Source organism: Carassius carassius, chromosome 25, assembly GCF_963082965.1.
Source record: "Carassius carassius chromosome 25, fCarCar2.1, whole genome shotgun sequence".
NCBI lineage: Eukaryota > Metazoa > Chordata > Actinopteri > Cypriniformes > Cyprinidae > Carassius > Carassius carassius.
The window spans coordinates 17410548-17430624 of record NC_081779.1 but is presented as its reverse complement, the minus strand read 5'-3'; the positions used below and the strand labels follow the sequence as shown (position 1 = coordinate 17430624).

Genomic DNA, 20077 nt, shown 5'->3' with positions numbered 1-20077 from the left:
AGGCAATATTATTCAATAACTGAATTACGAATCTCAATAACACCGTCCAGTTAAAAGATGCTGCACCCAAAATATAGTGTACTTTGATAGCAAAATGTAAGTTATGCAGTATGCAGTCCAATTTATTGTCAGATCTATCCCCCCTCTCTGTTTGGAAAGTTGTTAACTTCCCAAGGTCTTGCTCATCTTTAAACCTTCCCTTCATGTTAATGGGGCAAATGCATGCAGATAAACAACCAGCCTCGGATTAGTATTTTAAGGAGTGACTTTTAAGCCCCTTTTCCTTATCCTTTTCATTAAGTGTGGCATGAGCATGGTTGACATGGAGGAATGTGCAGGGAAACAGATTATGACACAAAGCTACAGAGATTAAATATTTTCATGCTCAATTGGCGTTGACTCCTTCTGACTAAAACCCTCACCTCATTCTTATCCTTGACTTCAGAACTTTAGGACCGAAAGAAGACCCTCCCCTGGTTATGACACATCTCAAGTAACATTTATCTCTGTACTTCAAGTCTTCAAGGGCTGTGTTGTTTCTACTCTTATGTATGAAAATCATTGGATCCATGTCATTCAATGACATAAGCCGACAACTTAAAACATGTCTGATATCAGGAATACTATAAATGCTATAAACTATAAACAAATCAAGAATATACAAACACACGATGCGTTTCAGATTGCTAATACAAATCCAACCCTCCAGTGTGGGCTGTTTTTCTTCTGTCAGTTTGAGAAAAAGGAAATAATAGCAGATAATGGCCATGAATTCATCTTCATAAAGCCCCCTGAACACGTTTTTCATGTTCTCAGCTGGGCTGCTTGAATTGTCAATTTTCAGCCAGGATCATGTTAAAATGGTGGGAGAACACTCGTTCCTTCAGGATGAAATGGGAAGAGAGGTGCTACAGCTAGAATCCATGTCTTCTAATAAGCCTCGGAAGCCTCTCATTCCACTTCAGATCGAGTTGTGGTGTTACATACTCAGGTAGCTGATGGGGAAGGTCAGAGAGAGTTTCCTCTGTGAATTCTACACTTGTTTGTGATTTCAGCTGAAGGTGGAAAGGGGATAGAACAAGCCTAAACTCATTCCATGGCAAGAACTCAAGAGAGCTGAAGCTTTTTTTTACTATGAAAGTAAAACAAACCTTCAACTCTCTAGCAACATGCTTCTCATGACTTCCTGCTCACTTGAAGACTTACTCCAAATTAAGAGTGAGATCCCCTTTTTTTTTTTTGCCTAGTGACAGCTGTGAGATTCACATGTGTCCTCTTGCGCTGCCGCAGTCAAACATGACGTTCCCTTGGAAGGAAAAAAGAGGAGACACCAGTGTAGGAACAGAGTTTTAGCTAGCAAACACTAACGTGGGTCTTTATCAGTCCATCTCTGTTGATGCGCTTTGACAGCATCGTTGTCAAGGTTTATCACTTTGTCACAATTGCAATTGGTTTACAAATGAAAAACCAAAAAAAAAAAAAAACCTCTTTAGTCCATCCGTGTGGCCCATTCGTAATTATGGGAACAGTTGCGTAGAGAGGGAAAGATTATATCCAACCTATGGGAAGAACAGAGAAGACACGTTTGTCAGCAGTTTTAAAGAAACTACTTTGAGATTTCTCAAGCTACTCATTATTTAAACTAGTTAAACTACTGTCAAAGTAGCTACATTACAAGTTACAAAAAATTGGCTAACTACATTGAGGCTACTGTAAGTAAAGTTGAAACTTTACTGTAAAGTCACATTTACCACTGTTCTGTAAATTTTACATGCAAAACCCAGTCATTTCAATAGAAATTGGAGTAATCATGAATTTCAAAATAAATCTTAACACTGATTTTGCAATGGGTTCAAGGCATTCATGTGGATTTCCTGAGTTGACTAACGGAAAGCTGCTTGGTAAGAAAGTGACTTCTGTGTGAGCTGTGCTTCATACAGTATATTGGTACACTATTGACAATAAACAATGGTTCTCTTAGCCCATGAAGTTGCACCAAAATGTCACCAATATGACCACACCTTGAGATGTTATTTTGTGCAATGTATAATTATCAAGTTGAAGTATTTACCAGTATATTTCTGCTACAAATTCAAGAATGTCAACATTAAACAGGATTTGGAAAGATTTTTATTAAAAAAATTTTTACATGCATCATTAAACCCCGAAATGTTACTAATTCAAAGCTGAATTTTTTTACCATGTATTCTGTGCAGGGAGTCTAATGATTTACCATACAAATAAATGAATCACAAGGCTAGGTGCATTTGCTTACTTGCTCAAATTAATTAAATCTAATATTAAATAATAATAATGAAGGAATGAATTAATGAATAATTTAATAAATAAATACACATAAAAATAAATTAAATTTTATATCCTATTACTGGAAAAGCTATTTTAAAAACAGCTGAGGTAATGTTAGGATACTTAAATATGTAGTTGGCAATGCTACTTTTAGTTACTGCCCAACACTGCTTGTCAGAAAAGAAGGAAAGACAAAAACACAGATGGTGAATCATTTTTCACAAATGGTGAAAAAGAGAGAGAGAAAAAATAAAAAAAAATAGAGCGAGATGCTCAACACAATAGTATCAGACTAACGTCATCCCAACAAACTGCAATAGCAAAGGTACATTTTTAACTCATGTAATTTAGAAAAGCAATAACAAAAATGCTAAAACAGCAGAAAAGCATGTTTCCACATGACAAAGAGCTGTTTCAGGTTCAAATTAGCAGAACAGATTTAAATACATGGGATACAAGGGGAAACCAATTACAATTCTGCCCAAGTTAATAGTCTGTGGTTTAGAGGCTCTTAAAAAAAACAAGGTGGGAGAAACCCAGCTGAAATAAATACATTAAAATTCAATACTTCTCTATCCTTATACCTTTGCCTCAGCAGTTTGTTTTCCATTTTGTCTGAGGGCAAAACCAGGGCGATAAAGTCAGTTTTAGAAGTACATTTTCTCCATTTTAATTCACAGACTCCCGGACTCAACATTCAAACAAACTATATGCTGAAAAGGCAGTTTGCGTATAACAGCGAAATATACAGCAAATGATGCCCCTAAATCATTCCAAAGAAACTATGAGAGGATATATTGCTTTTTTTCTTTTCCCTGAGGTATTTGTACTCATTCAGCTTATTATACCACAAGATTTCAACAGTGTTCGGCAATGACCTTTTCATCCCCGACACCATGCTAGTTTATACAGTAGTCTAATGAAGCATGTTAAATGTGGATACAGAATGCTAAGGTCACAGTATGACTTTGAAAACTAGAAAAAAAGTTCTTCTAGGACAAGAAAAATAAAAAATGTAAATTCATGCAAATATCAGACTGTTACCATGTTTCACAAGAACAAATTATTAGCTCTGTTCCAAAACCTAGTGGACTTCATATGAAGACAATTCTGATGTGGAGGTTGGTTCAAAATATAGTTCTGAGGCAAATATGGTCCTGATCACCACCTGAAAAATGTTTATAAGCAAACATATTTGGCTATAATGGTGAAACTTATCAAAATCAAGCACTGTAGAAAGCAGTGCAAAAAAAAAAAAAAAAAAAAAAATTCACTAGTTGCAAGTTTTTAAATGTAACTCACAAAACATTGCATTCCATAAGCACATGGGAAAGACAGAATGCACTGCGATAAGCTCAGTGTAAAAAATCCAAGATGGCAGAAAAAGCAAGAGAAATGTCCTTATAAATAGAACTCAATAAGACTAATTATAATGAATTCAATTTGATAAAAAAAATAAAGAAAATAAAAATAAAAAAAAAAATTTTATAATAAAACTACTTTACATCAATTTGGAGGTCATGTATATTTTTGTTTATTAGTATATTGTACCGTTCCTCTGTAAGTTTCCTGTATTGAAGTCAAATCATCCATATACTCTAATCAATGTAGGCAGTTAACTAATAACAGATCTTTTTGGTTGAAGACTCACCTTTGATTAGAGCGGTCGCTATACTGCTGTGCACACTGTGCTAACCGTGAACTCTGTCTCATTGGCCATAATATCAGTGGGCTGGATGTTACGGTCATACATAGGATTCTCAAAAGTCGCTCTTCCATTTGTGTTCTCATGGCCCGCGTAACCATTAAAGGGTACTTTGGGCCTTTTTCTGAAAGTAAACAAGGCATATTACCATAACAAATCACAAACAAATCCATGTACAATGAACAATACCTCTTTTGTGAACTGCTTTACCTGTGTTTGTAGAGATAGAGAGCGAAGCCTGCTATGATCAGGGCAATAAAAGGCACTAAAATGGCTGCCGCCACTGAACTGCTATTGGAGGCAAAGTTATAGCTTGGATTCTCCCCATTTGGATCAAGACCCTCTGTAAAATAACATTCAAATAAAACTTTTACAAAATATTGCTTTTACCTTTTCAAAGATTAACAATACAAATAAATAATGTATTTCTGTAGAGAGTTGATTTGAACAATGACTAACCACAAGTGAAAAGCTTTGTGTCAAAGCATGTGTTCGAATTGACTTGAAACCATGAAACAAATAAGAATGAATTAAATGGACAAACTTCATATCCCAATGTTTTGTATAACTCAACTGGGGGCCTTGTTTTTGGGAGATATCAAACTGCATTATATTGACAATGCTTTTTAATTACAGATATCAAGACACGGCAAAGATGAAGCCATTTTGAATTCACTGTTCAATTGCCACCACAGCGCTTTCCTAAAAAAAACGAGAGAGTGTCAGCACACCTGTTCATCAGACATAATGCCAAAAATCTTCCCAATAAAATCAAGGCTGCAAGTGGGAGATTCAATTAACTAACTCAGTAGAGCCAGCTCATCAAACCATCATGAAATTATGGAATATGAGTGTGTGAGCACGCACACGCACATGCACACACACACACACACCACTACGGCCCCTCTTATTAATAAATCTTCTGTTTGCTCAATCTGTCTGACGATGTTGGGATAGGAGTCTATACATCTGTCGTTTATAGATGAAGGCGCGCCTGTCTCATTACAGCAGGATTTGACAGACTGTTCACGGTTTGGCCTACATAGACACTTATACTGACTTTAGTTTCCTTTCTCTCCTACTTAATTATATTATAATAATACCTGATAGCTGCTGCATCAGCTGATAGCATCGGCAGTATATATATTTGAAAACATGTATTTGATATCTGAGGAAACTACCCAGACATGGTATTTTTAATATGGCATTAAAGCTGAAGTGTGCATTTTATTCAATGTTAAAATACTTTACCAGCTTAAAATGCTGAAACATCTATATGCAAGTTATTCATGGACTCATTTGTTTGAGCATCCCATCCAGCTGGACACAGATAAACCCCTGAAAAGGTTTATTGCCTAATATTATTTGTTATAATGTACACCTTACCGAGACCGATCAATCAGAATCAAGCATTAAAGAGCATTTGTAATACCTGATCAGAGGATGTATAGATTACATATAGAATCAGTAACTTTCATAGGGTATAAGGATAGCTAGCATGCTATGCTATGCTAAGATACACTGAACATTGGTTTGGAGTCTCAGGTGGACTCAATTCAACTGGAGGACGTAATGAAATGCTCATGCAAGTGAATATGTTGATAATTTGAAAAATGGGGAGATGAGGAGAGCATTTAGGAAACCTGTTTGAAACATTTACTGTTTTTGCTATTCTGTTTGGTGCCACTATAAACTTATTCATGTTGTTTCAAACCCATTCCAAAATACACTTTTGTTTGTCTTTGAAACACAAATGAAGATATTTTTAATGAAGCTTAAGACATTTCTGTTCATCCGTTTGAATGTTCATTTGTGTTTCAAAGATGAACAAAAGTCTTATAGGTTTGGAACCACATCAGATGAGTAAGTGACGACAGAACTTTCATCATGTCCCTTTAACAAATAAGGTTTAACTGTCCTGTAAGACAAGCACACATACCCAGTCTCTGAAGTCCAAACTGGCCAAAGCCTTTTCCTCGAACAAAGCCTTGGTAAACAAATGAATCCGAAGAAGGCATGTATGACACCTGTGGAGAAAAGTACAAAACAGTAAGAATAAAGAATTTTCTAAATGTCACAAATGAGCCACTGAAAGGTGAAATGTGCCAGTGATGTGAAAGATTACTTATGTTTGACATTTACTTTCCCCATAAACATAAACAGTGTATAAATCCACACACAAATAGATATAAAACTAGCTTTCTCCCTCCTGCTCTACCACTTGTGCTATCTCTATCTCTCTCTCTCTTCCATGAACACACACACACAAACACACACAAGAGCCACACACTCGTGGCCCGCACTTTTAATTACACTCTCCCAGGTGCTTGTCCCCAGTGCATTGGAGGGAGGTAGCGTCTGGCCCTGATTACCCAGCAATGATTTAACTGATGTTTTAATTAAAATAAAAACTTTGTTGGTTTTCTCCTATCCCCAGGAGTGACAAGGTGTGTGTGTGTGGTTGAAGGTTTCAGTAGTTATAAGCAGCCCAAGGTCAGGCCCTAAACAAGAGCACTTACATCAGCCTTTGAGTGTTGAAGTACACTTTGAGCACTCTCAGTAAAAGTTCAGAAACGTCCACCTTTCAAAGCAGGTGCACGACTTTCTGAAGACTACATCTGCATGGAGTCATACCATGAAGCAGAAAGGACTGCATCAGTGTTGGGGTAGTTACTGAAAAAATGTAATTAGTTACTAGTTACTAGTTACTTCTGTAAATTGTAATGAGATTACTTTACTAGTTACTGCATTTGAAAAGTAACTTCACTACTTAGTACTTTACTTTTTATTTTTCTCAACTCCTTTTTAATGGTTACATTTAATTGTATTCATCAAAAAGTATGTCTAATTCATTTAATTCATAACACATACATTTTCACAGCAATTTATTAAAAGTTTAACAAAAATGTAATGTTCAGGGCGCTATGAAATGTTTTATTTCTTCACCATATGTTTTATTTTTTTTTAGCATGTGTAATTATTTAAATGCATAAAAACAACTTCATTTATAATTTTTTTCTTAAAATAGCCTTATGAAATGTTTTTTTTTCCCCTCAGAAATTCTGTTGTGCATTTCCATTTTTCTGGTTATCAAATGAAGGCATGAAACAAAACAAATTTAGATTTTATTTTAAAGATAAATTGCATTTCTTTTTTCTTCTTCTGAGAAATATATTTTCAATCTGAGTATGAACAATAAACACAAACTATGCAGCATATAGTAAAAACAATTGCACAAATTGTCTTCAACAATAAAGTGCAATAACAGTGCAAATGATTCACAAACTACACACAAAATGAGTGAGAAATATTCAGAGTGCAACAGAAAAAAATAGTGCAACTATCTTTATGAACTGTATAATTATATAATGATTTACTTAGTATACATAATATACATATTATAAATGATCGATTCGTTGGCTGTAATCTGTGTCAGAATCGATTTTACTGGGACATCGACTAACGACCCAAGACATAAATCCCAGTGCTTTATCAGATATGTGTTTCATCCTTGTTTTTGTTTTGTTTTATGTCAAAGTACTCTGTTGAGTGTTTTTTGTGCTTTTTCTGAGAGTTTTCTCATGCAAATGTGTTATTGTGTGTTTGTATTCATGCACTCACGACAGACTTTACTTTCACTTTGTTTTCGTTCATTTTCCAAAGCAATAGGCTATGTTAAGTAGTAGTTCAAAAGACTACTTATTGGTTTAATATGGGAGAGTTTGAACCAATCTGGGCACGGGGGTGGGACTAAGCATCAACAATCATTTCTGTTTGGCTCAGAGGAACGAACGCATTGGTTTCTTCTGACGAATCAATGTTGTCAAAATGCGATGACATAATCACATACACTACGGCGTCTCTGAATATCCATAATGAGTCTTTGAGGGTTAAGCGCTAAGATCAATCGTTATCGGGAAACCCCAGCCAGAACTTTACACACAGGCAAACACGGCATGTGTAACGCAGGAAAGCACGTTCCTATAGTCTAGTAAAGTAGTGTAGTTACCAATATTATTAGTGTAATGCGTTACTTTACTTTGTTACCCCAAAAAGTAATATAGTTACTGTAATCCGTTACTTTGTAACTCGTTACCCCCAACACTGGACTGCATCAACATAAAAGCACTGCTGTTGAAATCAAATGTAAGATGCTTCTTTTTTACAGTAACCAGTCCACTTAAATATAAGCCAATTGGACGGCTGGGTAAGTTAAATCAAATCTACGTGGTTCAAACATTTTGTCTGTGGTTGTATCTTCAAAGCAAGCAATCTATTTGAATCTAATCCATAACGTGGAAAATCTGTAGAATCATCACAATGATTATTGCTTCCACATTTCACACTGCAGGGAGTCTTCATTTCAAAATGTCAGGATAATGATTCTACAGATGTAATGCGCAGAAGAGTTTACTGTGACAACTACAGGGAAGATCAGAGGAAACAGAAACATACATACATGTCCATCCAATGCCCAATTGTCAATTTTGAACTTGTTAACAAAGATCTCCACAGGACCTCTGATCTGATACACCTGCAGCAACAATTGGGCTTCTTCTTTCTTATAGGTACCTGCAGAATGGAGAGGAGTGTTGATGGGTGTCACAAGTGTTCGCAATATAACATAATTTTTGTACTTTTTGTATTTGTGTTCATGGAGTGTATGGTCGTGACAGACTCTGCTTTTTGTAGCTTCAGACTATGATTCCATCCATTTGGAGGATATCAAACAAGACTGATATTTTGAGCCAATTTTAACTTATGTGCTTCATATCAACAAGTTATGGGTTTGTTTTATATGGAACACCTTGAGAGTTTGGTTGTGTGAGATCCTCATTCATTTAGTGTATGATGTCCGGTTAACTTTTTACAAAGTCACCAAGTTTGAAAACCTGTTCAGATTTTAAAATCCATAGTGTATTCCAGACTTTAGACATTATGCTTAATATCTCCCTTTATGTTACAGGGAAAAAAAATATGGTTTGGAATAAGTAACAAATACAGATTTTTATTTTTGGCTCAACTTTTCCTTTAAGACAACACAAAACATAATGCTAGAGACAGCAGCACAAGTCAGAAAATTGCCACTACCTTGCTGCTGAAGCGTCACAAATGAGTGGTTGGTAAAATGTGTTGTGAGGTTAAAAAAAAAAAAAACCCTCACCAGCCAGATTAAGCTGTACTCCGCTGTGGTCCATGAGAGTGCCATTGACCCGATTGCTGAATGGTTCAAAAGCAGTTATGCTAAGCATTGCTGGTTGCTTCTTCCCTAGATATTCGTATGAGCCCCTCCAAAGAGAGTTCTTAGCAAACACCCCACTTGGCACTGAAATAGAGGCACAGAAAAGAACACAATGAAAGAAACAAACTCAAGAGCTACTGTATTATACATTCAAGTGACTCAAATATTTCAGGGGAATATTTAATTAACTTACCTTGCATTAAAAGATTATTTTAATTTATGGTAGACGGTGAAACTTACCGGATTGCTTTGTGTTGGGTGGCTCTTGCACTGTTCCTACAGTTTTTCCACTTGGTCTGTTATCAGCTAAAAGACAAGTAAAAATATGGTATCAGATGAAGAGGCATAAAACACCTGATGGGACCTTTCACATGCAGTACTAATAAACATGCTTACATGACTAAAAATAATATACATTATTGTTGCAATGCTTAACAAGCAAATAAATGTGGTCTGGTTTGTTTATAATATGCACCTTTTGTTATGTAACCCACGGTCATAATAAAGGATCTGTGTACTATTTGCAGACATCTGCCTTGAACTTTGTTTTCCTTTCTATTCCTATGTAGTGATAAATCAATGTACACTTGTTCCCTGTGCTATTTGGGCTGAACATATATACTTTGTATGATTTGGAATCTCACTTTTTATAAAACCCTGTGAAGTCTACTTTGCAGGTCATTATCAGACCATTGGACATACACAGTGTGGAAAAACAGCTTTATTAGATGTAATGCGACTATTTTTGAGCCTCTCTGGTCTCCCACAGGTGCTGTTAAAATCCTTCCACTTCAAAAGGCCAGAACCTTGCTTTCAAAGCTTTATTATTAAAAAAATTCAGCAACATATTTCAACAACTCTTAGACTGTGGTGCATTTAGGGGGTTAACTTGAGACTAATGCCATCCTCCCTTGGCAAAGTAAAAAGGAAATTGCTAATCTTATATTTCTGCCCAATATGCTCACATTTGGCATGGTAAATACTGCATGGGAACTGTTTATCTGATGATATTTTATAGCAGTCTGGGCTTTCCAAAACCAAAACAATACATTTCATTGGGCTAATCAGAGCTCTACCAATATGAAATTTCAACAACAATATGATGAATTGAGCACATCGATCATGCCAGTTGTGGAGATGAAACAGGTGGACATGGCCATTCATCAACATTTGTAGAGAAAAAAAAACTAAGTGGTGGAATACAGTAAATCATTAAGTCTGTAATTCAAGCAGATGGGCTACTCCAAAACACACATGTGCTATTACAATGCTCAAAGCCAATCGATCAATTTATTTTACATTAAAAAAAAATAATAATAATAATAAAAAAAACATTTGCACGTAAAAGCACATTGTAGTTAAGTTCATTTTGGTTTGTGGTCTCACACACAGGTATTTATGAAGTATTTTGTACATACGTGGACACAATGGAGGTTTCCCTGTCCAGCTTCCATCAGCCCTGCAGGTGCGGTGTTCAGACCCTCCAGCAAGGTAGAAACCAGGCTGACAGGTGTAGATGAGTGTATAACCCAGAGATGGCAGCTCTATAGCACCTACATCTGCCTGTGCGGGGAGCTCCGGCTGATTACAGTGATGAGCTGAGGAGAAAAATAAGAGAGAGAATCTTACATTGTGGAGGGTGTATTGTGGAAAAACAAACAAACAAAAACCCTAAATAACCATGCAAATTCAATGAAATTAGAAATCAAAAAAGGGTGGCAAAATTGTGGCTAACCGATGCATTCAGGCTGCATGCCACTCCAGGTAAGGTTGGGCAGACAGGTCCGAGAGATGGAACCCAGAAGGAGGTGACCCTTTCTGCAGCTGTAGTATACTGAACTACCAATCTGTCGATATAAACACACAAACAGTCGATAAATGACAAGAAAAAAAAAATGTGTTCCAGATGAATCAATAAAAGCCTTGGTTTGATTTGATTAGCACCTGATAGCCTTGAGAGTTGTTCTGGTGGCCAAAGAGAGGAGTGCCAGGATCTACACAGTTGGTGTGACTGGGATCTGTTTTAAATAGATTAATAAATTGGGGAGAAAGGTGGTTCTTAAAAAATAAATAAGTAAATCAATCAATCAATCAATCAATTGATCAATCAATTAATAATTAAATAATTAACTTTTTAATGGAAATGTGCAGGGTTGCAATGTTTCGAAACAAAATTAGCCCAACTGCATTTTTTTCTTCCATAGAGAATTCTTTTTTTGCAGTATAGTAGTTTGTCAGAACCATGCTTTTTTCTTTTTTGTTGGACATTATGAATATATCAGCTGACCTATGCAAGATGGCTGGGTTCCACTCCAGGTTCCATCATATTGGCAGTATCGGCGAGCAGTGCCAACCAGGATCAAAGGCGGGTAACATGAGAATGAAACTGAGGACAGGTATGTGAACCCTCGGTCTTCTCGCTTGCCCTGGGCTGGTATCCCTGGATCTCCACAAAATACAGCTGCACAGAAAGAGAAATTCATTGAGGAAAATATTATACTATAAGGTTTTAACATCATCATACAAAACTTACAGCCGAAATGTAGAAAAATCCAGTAAAAAATGTTATATGTGGATTTAAATGCTTATGAACATTTCTGGTAAAACATTCAAATTCTATTCTAAAGGCTTCAGAAAAATTCAAACTTACGAAAACACTGAGGCAGCTCGCCGCTCCAGTTTCCTGTGCCCTGGCAGGTGAGGATAGTGGGAAGGGAAAGCTGGTAACCCTGATTACAGCTATAACTAATGCTGGACCCCCACTGAAAGTCAGACCCCACAACCTGACCATTCGGGATGCTTGGAGGTGCTCCACACACAATGGCTGCAAGAAGACACAGACAACATATGTTGAAAAATAAAATTAAAATAAAATAAAATAAAATCACTCAAGATACAAATCATTTGGAAGTATACATGAAGCTTCCATTCACAAGGTGGACTCAAACCTTTGCAAACTGGCTTGGTCCTGTTCCATGTGCGATCCTTGGTGCAGATGAGTGTAGAGGCACGATCAGCATCTACAGTGAAGCCTGGTGAACACTGGAAGCTCACAGTGTGGCCGTACGTGAAGTCACTGCCCAGTCTAATACCATTAGCTGGCACTCCAGGATCTCCACAGTTAATGACTGGAAGTGGGCAGAGAGAGTAAAGTGAAAGTCAAAGGAAGGCTGAAAGCCATTTGTGGTGTGATGAGAGGAAGTACATGGCTGAATGACAAGTGAGGACAAGTGTGCCAAAATTCTGATGATTTGGAACTATTTTATAATTAGCAGTTTCACTGAAACATTTTCATATTAAAAGGGCCATAAACTGGAAGCAACAAGATGTTTTATCACTCTTGGTGGTGTCTTTAAATTAATGAACTGTTTGAGGCATCAGCTTTGGGAGGCTCTTTCCTCTAGACACTTCCTGTAATCGGAGCCCACCGGCACCCGCTCTATGCCAAAGACACCAATGTGTCTGGAGCTGTAATGTTTGCATGTAACCACCATTTGCTTCGAGCCTGAACAGTGAGCATTGTGTTTTTATGTGCATGGCAAGTCACTCGGGAGGCTGCCAAGGGGGAGACAGGGCTACTCTCTATCTCTCCAACACAGGGCTGCTATGATCAGCTTGTGTCCAGGGCCGGCATAATGGAGAACACTGTGCCTCATTATTAATTCCTGTCTCACAATACATTGAAAAGCTTTATGCGAACAAAACCAATTCAAATCCAGCCTCTGGATTCCTCAAGAGCTCAGCCCCTGAGAGCTGTACTATTCAGAGCAGTTTAGCATAGGAGAATCAAACCGTCCCTTTCTAAAGCCACTTAAAGACCCTATGAAAAGACACCATGAGAATGGTCGACTTATCCAGCATTCCCTTCAAATCGGAAAGTGGGAATTTCCAACTTGCTATTTAGGAAATTGCAAAAGAAAGCCACTTATAGTTAGTCTGGGAACATGGAAACTTTCCTACTCAGAACTGTGATTTGCTGAGATGGTGTATGATCATGATTTCACTAAGAAGGATGCAAATGGGAGCGACAAACATTTTCTTTAAAGCAAATAAATCATTAATAAGTTTGCTAAACATTTTTTTTATACTAAAATATTTGCCAAGACAAATGTGTGCAAATGAGGTAAATTATCCTCTCTCTTTATAATCCTGCAGAATAAATGCTTACTTAATCCTCAGGAATTTGTTTGCTATGAGCTCGTCTTTGTTGACAGGTAAACAACTGCGAAGCTACGATAACATTTCAGTTAGCCTTTGAGTACCTAGCTAAGAGCTTAGCACATTGCTAACTGGCTTTAAAAAAAGCTCTGTTGTTTAGATAGAATATGATTTCAGGCTAGCATTCTAAATGTTTGAACAGTCATTGGGGAAGAGGGATAAGATGAATAGTGAATTGCTACATGCTAATGCTATTTACTGGTAGGCACAGTATCATTGGAGGAAAGTAATTTGTCATTCTAGAAAATATTGTATTGAGCACAAATTTACAAAAATTGCATGTAAGATGAGTCATCAATACTTTTGTTTTGTATTCCCCCGGAAAATGACTATACATTTAAAATGTGTATATTTGCTACTTTTATCAACTTAGTTTAACTAGTATATACTATTGATGGACTTCTAGCCAAAAAACTTTGATTTTGATTTCAAGGGGTCTTCAAGTCTTACCCAAAACTGTAAAGAGTTAGGTGCGGTCACATTAACAAAATATTAGCAAAAAATTCCATTGTCTATTGTGTATTGTGAATAGAGTGATGATATATGAAGCACTGTTCTTACACGGTCAGTTTGAAACTAAGCAGCTTTCTGTTGGTCAAGGCATTAAATCCTTGTGACCAACTTTAGCTTGTTAAATTTGCATGAGGAAATCCCAATCACATGGATTCCAACTAAAATTACTTGATTTCACGAAAATTTGTCAAACAATGGCAAATGTGACCATACCTTTCATGATGCTAGCTTTAAAAAAAAATGGAAGTCTTATCTATCTAAACTCCGGTTGAGGTATTGTTGGGGCACCTGTGCATTCCAGCATGTCCCCAGTCCAAGTACCATTGACTGTACAATGACGAGTGAGCAGGCCAGTGGAGTAGTAGCCTTCTCTGCAGGAGTAGGTGACAGAGCGGGAAAACACAAGTCCATCGTGGAACTGGATCATGGCGTTGCGGGGAGTTCCAGGGTTGCCACAGGAGACCACTTGCAAAAAACCACAAGAGAACATCAGATGGGATCCAGGTGCAAGGGAGGCTGAAACACTACTAGGCAACTACACAAATCATAGGACATGGCCCTTCTCCGACCTGGACAGTTTTGTTAATTTAGCGTTTAATTAATAAACACATTTACTGCAGGAGATTTCATACATTAGACAATCCTCTGCCACAGGACAGGGCAGATGGAGCTTATTCATGGGTATTTGCCAATAAAGAACAGATGGGCACACACTCAAAACCATGGACACATCCAATATGGGTTAGAGGTTTGAGCACTGGAGACTTGCCAACATGAAAACAGAGCACTTGAGTGGTGAATACTGAGCTTAAAATAACAGAAAACATGTTATCATCTGTTATTATTACATACCAATGTCCTTTGGCTCAGATTTTACATCAGGATACACATTTAAATCAGAAATCAAGTGGTGACCCAACACAGTACCAAATATGTTTATTTTACAAACCTAAATTAGAATGGTATCATGTTTTGGGCAGCAATAATTCATCATGTATTGTGGTCGGCATAATGTTTCGTGTATTTTCTAGCAAGAAGAGGATGAATTTACCAAAATACTGTTTCACCGGATAGATAACTTTTGATGTCAATTAGAAAAATGCTCAATTTTAAAAGTAAATGAGCCTATTTATTTTTGCTTTATGTGATATTTGCATAGTTTGGATAGCAAAAATAGTATTTGATTAATTATTTGCATGTAGGATGTTTTTCCTTGCTTTCTTATTTTTTTTTTTTTTTTTTTGCATCATGTTTCAGGAATTTACAACCATTATTTTATAGTGAATCACATTAATATAAAGCACACCAATTCTGAAAAGAACAGTCTATTCTCTCATATAAGTAAATGTTAGGACATCAAACAAAAAAAGTAATCTTGATTACCCCAACACTTTCAGACAATTAACTTTTATGTTGTATTCAGGATGCAAATTTATGAGAGGGGTTTTAGGCAGTTATTGATTTGTTCTCTTTAAAAGTCAGCATTTTCTGAGAATCCACCTTTTAAGCCACCACAGTTTGCTGAACTGGCATAGATAACAATAGCCCAAGGGTCAAATCAATAAGAGAAACACAAACTTAAGCAGAAACACAAACACACACATTTCAAACGCTCAACCACCAAACATTTGGAAAGATGGGAAGGGACTGAGATGACAGAGTGCTATGTAGTAGATGCAAAACTAAAAATATCTTGAATGTTTAGAGGTGACTTAAGAACATGTTGAGATAAAACAAATGGCTGGTGTTAAAAAAGCAGGGTTAAAAATAATGACAGGCATCTCCACATGGGTAATTAACCTGGGTTTTCTGCTTCTCTGACATACCTTTCTTTGGGTTGTCAGCCTGACTCTGCAGGCATTTTGCACAAAACAACACGAGCAGAATAATAATGCTATTTAAGAGAGAAGGAGAGAGTGCAAACACAGCAGCCCAGACTCCAGGGGACCAGCAGAGCTGGCACAGTCATTTGGGCATCTTGACTGGATATAGTGTTCAACATGTTGAGCGAAAGGAAACACGGTAAGTGTGGAAGTGTAACGTGTATACCCCAGCTGTACTGAGCCACTTTAAAGCTACAGATGGGAACCAATCAAGATGAAAATAACTTCTCGCCAACCACTTTCTTCCTCAGTCTGTCTGTCTCCATCTCCTTCTTTTGCTTATATACAAGGGAATTTGTGTGCAGAATCAAATTGCTATGACATAATTTGCTGAAAAAATGTGCATAGGCTACAATTTTGCGTGTAGCAGAATCTTCCAGAGGCAGAAGATATTAATCATCTGCGTTCAGCAGCATTCTTCTGCAGTCCACCCAGGTTTCATTTTTCTTACCATGGCACTCAGGCTGGATGCCCACCCAGCTCCCATTAGCCAGGCAGGTTCGTTCAGAGGAGCCCTTCAGAACGTAGCCAGGCTCACAGCTGAATCGTACAATGCTCCCTACGAAGAACTCCTCTCCCAGACGGATCCCATGCACTGGAACGCCAGGGTCTCCACACATTCCAGCAGAATCACCTGAAAAAACAAACAAACAAAAAAAAACATATACATATGAGCACTTGGACTCTTATTTTTATATATAATACTTATTTTTCATATTTATCATAGCAGTGTTAATAATAGGTATATCTTAAATTAGGCACCTAATACCAATTTTCACTTTTATCATTTTGGATTGTCATTTAAAATATAAAAAATAAAATTAATTGAAAGTAAAAATAAAATAAGTGCTTAATGTACAATAAAGGGATAAGTGAGCGATTTTAGACACAGCTTGTTTAACCAATGGACACATGAGGTGTGGAGAAACTCAATAAAACTAAATCACTCCTGTTAAAAGCAATGGAGCTGTCTATACACCGCAAGTACCATGGGTTTCAAACCCTTGGTGTTGTGTCTATGTACAATGAAAATACCCTCAAACCAGTCCAATTTAGATCTTTTGACAGCGAATGACCGGAAAATTACTATCTAGATGCCCCACAGGACTTTCAAACTTGCTCTCTATTACATCAGATTTTTATTTAAAGAGGTTAGCTGTGATTTACACAAGATGATTAGAAATATCATTCATATTTATTGAACAACTCTTCGCATTAGACCTGGCAAACAAGATAAAAAAGAGGCATCACAGCGGCTTGGTTTAGGTGATAATTTACTTTGGATAAGAAAGCACCAGGGACAGAAAATTTCCCTTAATTTCCCCGCTCATAATGCTGACATGTGCGCTCCATGGAGTTCTTCAGCAAATCCTCTTATTTTGATTCACTGATGCATTTAAAAATGATCTTTCTATTCCCTATATATCCTCTGGTAATGCTCAACAAAAAAATCATAGGTTCAAAATGAACGGTGAGTCTATTGGTGAAGGGTGCAGTACATAGTAAAGAAATACTACTTTTTATATACAGCATATCATCTTCAGAAACTCACACTGACCGGCCAGTTATTAACCTCAAGATGTCTTGCAAAAAAAATGCATTAAAAGAAGTCTTTTGAGAAAATAATGAATTGTGACATTAACCTGTCAGTGGTTTTACAGCCAGGGATAAAGCTCTTCTAGCATATCTGAGGACTGCAATGGACTGATGTGTTTATAGTGGAGCAGGGCAGCTCATTAACTGGCAGGCATGTGGGAGTCTGTGTCGCCAAGCCCAATATGAGAAGATTAAACCAGTTTATGAGGGGACACACACTTTGCTCTTCTGGACACTGCCTAGATGGCAATATTGTATTACCACCCACTGATTTGAACTGTAATCCTGAGGCCACTGAAACATCATCTCACAGGCTTACGAGACCTTAGAGATCTTAAATGGGAAAAATGGAGCCCATGACCCACTATACATACACATTATATGGAAAAAAATATATATTGGGACACATCTCTTAATTATTGAATTCAGGATTCAAGTGTTTCAACCAGACCCATTGCCACAGGTGTATAAAAATCAAGCACCTAGCCATGCAGTCTACATTTGTGAAACAATAGGATGTTCCGAAGAGCTCAGTGAATACAAGCGTGGTATTGTGACAGGATGCCACCTTTGTAATCAGTCAGTTTGTGAAATTTCATTGTCAACTGTAAGTGGTAATATTGGAAAGTGAAAGTGTTTAACAACAGCACCAACTCAGCCACAAAGTGGAAGACCATCTGTATGTCACAGAGTGAGGGTCACTATGTGCTGAGAAGCATGGTGTGTAAAGTTGCCAGCCCTCTGCTGATTCCATAGCCGAAGAGCTCCAATTTTCTACTGGCATTAATATTAGCCCAGAAACTGTGCGGTGGGAGCTTCATGGAATGGGTTTCAATAACCGAGGAACTGCATGCAAGCCTCACATCACAAGTATAATTGTAAGCGTCAGATGAATTGGTGTAAAGCACGTCACCACTGGGCTCTGGAGCAGTGGAAACGTGTTCTGTGGAGTGATGAATCACACTTCTCTGTTTTTTGCAGTCTGATGGGTGAGTGTGGGTCTGAGCACATTGCCTGTGTCAGTTTGGTAGAGGGATAATATTATGGGGCTGTTTTTTAGGGGTTGAGATAGGCCCATTACTTCCAGTGAAGAGAAATGGTAATTAATGCTTTAGCATACCAAGACATTTTGGACAATGCTATGCTTCCAGCTGTGTGAAAACAGTTTAGGGAAGGCCCTTTTCTAATGCAGCTTGACTGTGCCCCAGTGCACAAGGCAAGGTTCATAAGACATGGTTGGATGAATTTGGTGTGAAAGATTTGACTGGCCTACACAGAGCCTTGACCTCAATCCCCTCAAACACCTTTGGGATGAACTGAAATAGAGACTGTGAACCAGGACTTATTCAACATCAGTGCCTGACCTCATAGATACCCTACTGAATGAATTGGCAAAAAATCCCACAGAAACAAAATCTTGTAGAGAGCCAGCTATAAGAATAGAAGCTGTTATTGTTGCAAAGGGAGGATCGACTCCATATAAATGTCTATGTATTTAGAGTGTGATGTTATTAAAGTCCCTGTTTGTTTAATGGTCAGGTGACCCAAAAGGGAATAATAATAATAATAATAATAAAAAAAAAAAAAAAAAAAAATTATTTTTTTTTATATTTTTTTTTTAAGTAATAAAATAAAAATATATTTTTATTTAAATATATTTTTATTTTACTATATATTATATTATTATATTTTAAATATAAAATTAGACAGATGAACATGTTGAATAGGGAAAAGATTTCAAGTACCGGAGCAATGTGGCAGGGAACCGCTCCACTGGCCATCCATCTGGCACATGCGGGTGGTATTTCCCACAATGCTGCGCTGGCCGATGCAGCTGAAGCGGATAACGGAGCCCACTGTGCGTCTGTCCCCTGAGATCTGTGCATATGGAGGCATGCTGGGACGATCACACAGAACCACTGTGGCAGACAGGAAAAAAGCCCAAACCTTATCTACAGTGCACAATATCAGATCACGTGCATACACAATTCAGAGTAAAGTAGGTTACAAAATTATTTGAGTGATGGTTTATCAGGTTAAGATGACTTACAGAGGCACTTGGGTAGGGAGCGGTCCCATGTGCCATCGCCTTGACAGCTCAGAGTGCCGGTGCCCAGCAGGTAGTATCCAGGGTTACAGCTATAAGAAACTGCGGTCTGGAAACTGTAACGATGAGGCCCGCTGGGCAGGACCTGTCTGACACCATTTTCAACATGTCCCGGATCAGTGCAATTCACAACTGAGACGCAGATAGAGTTGACGAGAGAAAGACAGACAGAGAGAAAGAAGGTTATGAAGAATTACTGTTGAGAAGCACACTGCAATTCAAAAGTTTGGGGTCAGTAAGAATTTTTTTGAAAGTGATGAATACATTAATTCTGCAAGGATGTGTTACATGGATCAAAAGTTACATTAAAGACATTTAGATTTTTATTTTCTATTCATCAAAGAATCTTGAAATTTTTTTTAGCACTGATTCCACAAATAGTCAAGCACACAACTATTTTCAACACTGATAAGAAATACTTTTCTTGAGCACCAATTTGATATCATAGGAATAAATGACATTGTACAGTATATATTTCACAGTTATATTTAAGAATATTACTGTTT

The 20077-nt window shown here is 37.3% G+C and overlaps 1 protein-coding gene across 1 annotated transcript in view; it reads right to left on the bottom strand.

The window, feature by feature from the left end:
* Positions 1-705: 705 nt before the first annotated feature.
* Positions 706-20077, bottom strand: part of LOC132104306 (CUB and sushi domain-containing protein 2-like) — a 318325-nt gene continuing 298953 nt past the window's right edge. Inside the window, exons 55-71 of the mRNA XM_059509682.1 lie at positions 19515-19703; positions 19210-19383; positions 16320-16502; positions 14274-14450; positions 12203-12382; positions 11905-12078; positions 11542-11715; positions 11199-11272; positions 10990-11101; positions 10673-10852; positions 9495-9560; positions 9177-9338; positions 8472-8584; positions 5952-6039; positions 4223-4355; positions 3959-4136; positions 706-1559 (exon numbers count right to left, since the gene is read on the bottom strand). Coding sequence (XP_059365665.1) covers positions 3977-4136; positions 4223-4355; positions 5952-6039; positions 8472-8584; positions 9177-9338; positions 9495-9560; positions 10673-10852; positions 10990-11101; positions 11199-11272; positions 11542-11715; positions 11905-12078; positions 12203-12382; positions 14274-14450; positions 16320-16502; positions 19210-19383; positions 19515-19703 — 2339 coding nt within the window. The 3' untranslated portion in view covers positions 706-1559; positions 3959-3976. The remainder of the gene's footprint in view (positions 1560-3958; positions 4137-4222; positions 4356-5951; positions 6040-8471; positions 8585-9176; positions 9339-9494; positions 9561-10672; positions 10853-10989; positions 11102-11198; positions 11273-11541; positions 11716-11904; positions 12079-12202; positions 12383-14273; positions 14451-16319; positions 16503-19209; positions 19384-19514; positions 19704-20077) is intronic.